The sequence below is a fragment of the Triturus cristatus genome, chromosome 3_1 (assembly GCF_964204655.1).
Source record: "Triturus cristatus chromosome 3_1, aTriCri1.1, whole genome shotgun sequence".
Classification (NCBI taxonomy): Eukaryota; Metazoa; Chordata; class Amphibia; order Caudata; family Salamandridae; genus Triturus; species Triturus cristatus.
Window position 1 is genome coordinate 780,954,669 of NC_140583.1, and position 7,748 is coordinate 780,962,416.

At 41.3% G+C, this 7,748-nt stretch overlaps 1 protein-coding gene across 1 annotated transcript in view; it reads left to right on the forward strand.

The window, feature by feature from the left end:
* LOC146861017 (uncharacterized) overlaps positions 1-6,846 on the forward strand; it is a 42,747-nt gene extending 35,901 nt beyond the window's left edge. The window contains exon 4 of the mRNA XM_085646395.1: positions 6,705-6,846. Within this exon, the coding sequence (XP_085502521.1) occupies positions 6,705-6,831 (127 nt within the window). The 3' untranslated portion in view covers positions 6,832-6,846. The remainder of the gene's footprint in view (positions 1-6,704) is intronic.
* Positions 6,847-7,748: the final 902 nt, after the last annotated feature.

The window sequence follows — 7,748 nt, forward strand, 5'->3', positions numbered from 1 at the left end:
GTATGTAGGTGTTTTCACTGTATTCTGAGTGTCTTTTAACATAGCACTGGCTCTAGGACTGGTTAGTCAGACTCAGTTACCACCAGTATCCGTCTGAAAAAGTTGAGGGTACAGGATGATTTTGCAACAAGGCTTCTTTCTGCTCTTCTGTTTGTTCTTTCTGCACATTATCCTTCTTCCTGCACTTTTCTTCGTCTTTGAGGACTTCTGTTGCTTCTTTCTGCATTTCTCTTTTTTCTTTCTGTGCGTTTTTTCTTCTTTCTTCACATGTCCTATCTCTGTAGGCATAGTTAGAAATTAGCATTTAAAAAACCTTTGAGATTCACTGAAAAAAAACATAGGTTTCAGGCATGTTATAGTTAGGAATTAGCATTTAAAAACCTTAGAAATTCACTGAAAAAACAATAGGATTCAGGGGCGTTATAGTTAGCTGGACTTTTCACTCGTACAAAACCATTGAAATTCCCCCGTTGTAGTTAGTTCAGCTAACTATAACTCGCGCGCCCGCAATGCACTGCTGATGACGTCACATATTACATCACTCATGACATGGTCAGTGACATCACTCATGACATCACTGATGACATCTCAAATGACATCACTGATGACATCATCCTTGTGATAGAGTGGCAGACCTCCTCTCCCCCTAATATAACCTTTGATACACACATTCAAAAATAGAAACTAAAATTTTCAAAACAATGGACATACCAATATCAGTTACAACAACCTATTCAGTAATTCTAAGATCCACATACACATCCACTCATTCACCAACAGTCCTATACAGTCACTCATACATGTACTCACTCATCATATGTACTCATACACCTATACATCCTGTTACACAACGCCACTCATCCATAGAGTTACTCACACACATAGTCACTCATGCTAATAAAGAATCAAACATCCATTTACTTGCATATACAGTTATACACACACCACCACACTTACTTCTACAGAAACTTACACATACTTAGTCTTTCAAACAATCACTTATAGAAACACATACTTATTCATACAGGAACTCTTTCAATCTCTCACTCTCACATATACTCACTTATATACACCAATAGTCACATATACTAGTTTAAAACATATGTAGTTACTCATAAAGACACTATTGAGATAGTCATTCACTCACTAACACACCCATGCACACACTCATCCACCCATACAGTCCTGCACACATGCTGTCTTCAACACATACAAACAGTGAGTCACTCATTCATGCACCTATGCACTACCTAATACCCCCCACCGAACCATACAGACACTCAGACACTCATACTGATACTCAAAAAACCAACTAATAACCTATATAGACACTCATGTAGCTACTCACCAACCCATGCAGCCACTTATACACAAAGTGAGAGACTGATACAGATATTTACATATTTAAACATTACTCACTAAGCCATGTATTCACTAAGATACACTTAATCAGTCAGTTATACAATCAATTTTTCAAAAACAAATCATCCATTTAGACACTTATATACCCATTTATTCTTCCATCGACCTTGAGATATACATATATAAAACATATTTAATTTTCAGAAAAACACACATTCACTGGATGATGTCATCAGTGAGGTCATCAGTGATGTCATTTGAGATGTCATCAGTGATGTCATGAGTGATGTCACTGACCATGTCATGAGTGATGTAATATGTGACGTCATCAGCAGTGCATTGTGGGCACGCGAGTTACAGTTAGCTGAACTAACTATAACGGGGGCTTTTCAATGGTTTTGTACGAGTGAAAAGTCCAGCTAATTATAACGCCCCTGAAACCTATGGTTTTTTCAGTGAATATATATATATATATATATATATATATATATATATATATATATGATCTACTGGCGGTCGCCAGTAGATAGTTATAGTTAGGACCGAGTTTCCATAGGAAATCTGAAAATTCTATTTTGAATAACTTTGGCGCCGGTTGACGAATCCTCGCGAAATTTTTAAAACTAATGGGGCGCTCCATTCAGCTCCTACCCTGAAAGTCTCGGGGTGATTCGTCAAGCGGGGGCCGAGAAAAAAGGGGGATTCCAAAACGCGTTTTCCCCATGCATTTTTCCATAGGACCTTTAGTCGAAGGTACAGCCCGAACGGCTGAACAGAATTACTTGAACTTTGGCAGAGAGGTAGTCCTCAGGTCAGGGAAGTGCCTTTTGCAGGTCTGGTGTCAATCTGTTCAGTAGTTCCTGAGAAAATAGCATTTAAAAGCATATAAATATCTATAAGCGCGCACCATGCGCGCACCGTGCGAGCACCCTAACGTGCGCGAGCGTAATTCTGATTGGTGGTTACATGTTAGTCAACGTTCGAATCGGTCGAAATCAGGAAGTGTCAGCCGCAATTTTGTTTGTTTTCAGTGCGAGAGTGAAAAAGGAAGGTGGCGAACGTGAAAAGGGGGCAGGGTAGAGAGTTCCTGACCCCCTAGCCTTATTCAGGGGGTCCCTGAAGGACCCCGAAGGCAGAAAAAAACATTTAATTTGTTTTTTTTTAAATCGCGGGGGTGCGCGCACTGTGCGCGCACGGTGAAAAACCATAAAAAAATTAAATACATTTTTATACGTAGTTTATTGAAAAATAAATATATAAAAAAAATAATAATACATACATAACTTACCATTTAAAAAACCGTACAAATTCACTGAAAAAACCATAGGTTTCACACACGTTATAGTTAGGAATTAGCATTTAAAAAATCTTGCAAATTCACTTAAAAAACCATAGGTTTCACACATGTTATAGTTAGGTGGATATTTCACTCGTAAAAAACCAATGAAATTCCACCGTTATAGTTAGTTCAGATAACTATAACTCGCGCGAACGTCACTCTTTCACAAGGATGATGTCATCAGTGATGTCAAGAGTGATGCCACTGACCATGTCATGAGTGATGTAATATGTGACGTCATGAGCAGAGGATTGCGGGCGCGCGAGTTATAGTTATCTGAACTAACTATAACGGTGGAATTTCATTGGTTTTTTACGAGTGAAATATCCACCTAACTATAACATGTGTGAAACCTATGTTTTTTTAAGTGAATATATATATATATATTATCTACTGGCGGTCGCCAGTAGATAGTTATAGTTAGGACCTATTTTCCATAGGAAATCCGCAACATTCTATTTGAAATAACGTTGGCGTCGGTTGACGAATCCTCACAAAATTTTCCAAACTTTTGGCCAGCTTCGCTCCGCTCCTACCCTGAAAGTTTCGTGGTGATCCGTCATGCGGGGCCGAGAAAAAAGGGGGGTCCCAAAACGCGTTTTCCCCGTGCAATTTCCCATAGGATCTGTTGTCGCAACTACAGCCCGAACCGCTGAACGGAGTGACACCAAATTTGGCAAAGAGGTAGTCCTCAGTTTGGACTCGTGCCTTTTGCATATATGGTGTGAATCTGTTCAGTAGTTCCTGAGAAAATTAAGGTAAAAAAGTTAGTGATATCTATGGCCGTGGAGGATCCGCGGACCGTACACACACCATACGCGCACCCTCCCCGAACCGAGCGCGCACCCTCCCGATCGCAGGCTGAATGCTAATTGGCTGTCGAGTGTCTCTCTACATTCGAAACCAGGAACTGTTGGCGGCCATTTTCTGCCTCGGTAGAAGCGAGGCTGAAGAAGCAAGGGGAATAAGTGTGTAAAACATATAAAGGGGGCAGAGTGGAAATACTCTGACCCTCTAGAGGTGCTTAGGGGGTCCCAGAAGGACCCCTTGGGGCCCCCCTTTTGTTAAAAAAAAATGGCGAAATGCGCGCAGGGTGCGCGCATCCTAACGCGTTGGGTGCACGGATTCTCTCGCGTTGGGTGCGCGGATCCAAAAACATGGAAAAAATATATATAAAATAAAGTTTTGCACATATTGTTAAAAAAATATTTTGAAAAATATTAAAAAATATGTTTGAAAAACCCATTAAGTTCAAATAATATTTTTTAATTTTTAAAAAGAATTAATTGAAAAAATACATTTAAAAATGGTGATAAAAAAGTATTTTAAAAAAATGTAATTAATGAAATGGCACACTGAATTTGAAAAATATAGAAATCCAATCAAAATCATTAAACATGATATCTTCAGAGATAAGTTATAGATAGGAATTAGCATTTAAAAAACCTTTGAAATTCACTGAAAAAAACATAGGTTTCATGCACACTATAGTTAGGAATTGGCATTTAAAAAGCCTTTGAAATTCACTGAAAAAACCAAAGGTTTCAGGGGCGTTATAGTTAGGAATTGGCAGTTAAAAAACCTTAGAAATTCACTGAAAAAACCATAGGTTTCAGGGGCGTTATAGTTAGCTGGACATTTCCCTCGTACAAAACCCTAGAAATTCCCCTGTTATAGTTAGTTTAGCTAACTATAACTCGCGCCCCCGCAATGCACTGCTGATGACGTCACATATTACATCACTCATGACATGGTCAGTGACATCACTGATGACATCACTGATGACATCTCAAATGACATCACTGATGACATCACTGATGACGTCATCCATGTGATAAATTAGTGCATCTTCTCACACCCTAATATAACCTTTGATACACCGACTCAAAATTTCAGACTTCCATTCTCAAAACCATATTTACTCCAATACCAATAACTACATACACACTCATTGACTCTTAGGTCTACACACACCTCCACTCACTCACCTGTAGAGTCACTCAAACTTACAGTCACTCAGTACAGGACTATCATATGCATTTATATACCTATATAGACACTCAGACACCGCCAATCATCCATAGACATACTCACACACCTAGTCAGTCATGCAAATAATTAATCACACTCCCATTTACTCACCTATGCAGTTATACACACACAAGTTCACTTACTCATAAAAATAGTACCACATTCTTACGCTCTTATACAATCACTGATACAAGCACACACTCATCCATACAGCCACTCTCACAATCACATACTCTCACATATACCCACTTATATACTCTTACACACATATATACTGCCTTTCACATATGTAGTTACTCACACATGTACCACTGAGATATACATTCAATCACTAACACACCTATACATACACTCACCCAACCATACAGTCCATCACAGATACACTCTTAAAAACATGCACCCACTGAATCACCCACTCACACATCTAGTCACAGAGTCACACACACCCTACTCACACAAACACTCAGGCACCCATACAGATACCCAGACAACCAATCAATAACCCATATAGACACTCATATAGCTATTCACAAAACCATGCAGCCACTTATACACCAACACACAGACACATACAGACATTCACGCAGTTTAGTCACTAGTCTGCAGTAAGATACATTTAATGACTCACTTATAGACTCAGTTACGCACCTAGAAAATCATCCATTCACACACTTGTACACCCACTTATTTTTCAACAGGCCTTTCCCTATATATATTAAACATAATAAAACTGTTCAGAAACACATACTCAATGGATGTCATCAGTGATGTCACTGACCATGTCATGAGTGATGTAATATGTGACGTCATCAGCAGTGCATTGCGGGGGCGCGAGTTATAGTTAGCTGAACTAACTATAACAGGGGAATTTCTAGGGTTTTGTACGAGGGAAATGTCCAGCTAACTATAACGCCCCTGAAACCTATGTCTTTTTCAGTGAATATATATATATATATAAATGCACAGAGGCCTAAAGGTTTTTTCAGTAGTCTGCTAAAGTCCGCCGAAAATCCAGACTACCTAATCTGTAATCCACCTGAGGCCTCTTTCTCCCACCACCCTAAACTTCCTGGTTTTTAGGTCTCGCCTAGCGTTGCTGCGCCCATGCGCAGCTCGTTCGCCGAGATTTATTGTAAATGAGGAGTTTGAGAAAAGGGCTTGAAGCTCCGCCCCTTATTTCCATTGGCTGGCATCACCGTTTATGTTAAACAGTGGCCTGCCATTGGAAATTAGGTGTTTGGGTTGCCTCCCTTTCGCTTTTTGTGCCGGCCCAACCGGACTGGCTTGCCTGCTTTGTGTCTGTCGCAAAGCACTTTCTTATCTTTATGGGGCATGTGTTTCTAATTAGAAACACATGGCCCTATAAAGACAAGAGATCCCCAAGCTCCGGCTGCAGCACGGTCCTCTTTCACTTTCGGGAATGCACTTGGTTTTTTTTTTGTACCCTTAACCCCCATGGGTTGGATTCTGCCGCTTTTATATAGCACGGACTCGGCCTGAAGGTAACCGAGTGCTATACCTGAGCACCAGCCGACAAGACCTGTTCAAAACTTTTACTCACGTGGCGCTTAAGTAGTTTGCCCCAGACTCACCGGATACTGAGCCATGAAATTTTCGCTCACACATTTATTTATTTTTTGGGATTGAAACCGGGGCCTCGTAGCTGCGAAAACCTGTGCACAGCCATGGAGCTCCCTGAAGAGTTTGACTAGCTGGGCAATTCTGGGGATTGAGCCCTGAATTCAGCTTCTAGTCAGACATTATCTTTAGGAGCGATAGTTTCTAAAGCGAGTGCATGTCTGGCATTGCTGGCATCAAATAGCCCTTCAGAGACAAGAAATTTTGCAACACCGGATGAAGTATACTTTTGCCAGCAGGGACTGTTGATTACGCTGGATTTCGATTTTTATTTTTTTTTGTTGCTAAATTGGCCTGAGGTATCGTGTAACTGCGAGCTTTTCCTTTCTGTTAGGTACAGGGAGATCAAGAGATTTGCCCAGAATCACAGGATGTCCACGTCATTGCCCTGCTCTCCAAACCGGTCCCACAGCTTTGCGAACGACCGCCCTAGCCGTTTGGCCGGCAAGTCCTCTCCCTAAAAGAGATTCTCCCACCACCAGGTAAGCCAAGACTCAGACCTCATTACGTTGTTTAAACATTGGCAGTAGGCGCTCGCCGTAACCTCACATACATTATAAGTGCTTGTTTCGGAACCTCCTCAAAATTATGTGCAATGGTTTTTTAACAGTCATGCTACACAAGGACCCATTCATTTCTGTTAGGCACGGGGAGCTTAACAGCAGCTTTTGACCTCGGACACCTACCTTGACTACATCTAGCTCTTGGAGAACCGTGGCAGAGTACAAACGTCCATATTAACAAAAGACACCCACATCGGAGCCCTGAAGAAACTTGAGTGGGGGGCGGAGGTGATCAGAGCTTGGAAGTAACACTCCTTTTGGGGAGAGTAGCACGTCCATTTTAACAAAAGAAAACCACATCGGAGCCCCGAAAAAACTTGGGTGGGAGGCGAGGTGATCAGAGCTTGGCAGGAAAACTCCTTTTGGGGAGAGTGCCACCACCCAATTAAATACGGGAATACTTGTTACCTTTTCAGACAGATCTCCGGATCTCGATGGCCCGAGGTATCGGGTAACTGTGTTCTTTTCCTTTCTGTTAGGTACAGGGAGATCAAGATATTTGCCCAGAATCACAGGATGTCCACGTCATTGCCCTGATCTCGTAACCGGTCCCACAGCTTTACGGACAACCGCTCTAGCCGTTAGGCCGGCAAGTCCTCTCCCTAAAAGAGATTCTCCCGTCACCAAGCAAGCCAAGACTCAGACCTCGTTTCGTTGTTTAAACATTAGCAGTTAGTGCTCGCCGTAACCCCACATACATTATAAGTACTGGTTTCGGAACCTCCTCAAAATTATGTGCAATGATTATTTTTTTTTTAACAGTTGTGCTACACAAGGACCCATTCTTTTCTATTAGGCGCGGGGAGCTGAACAGC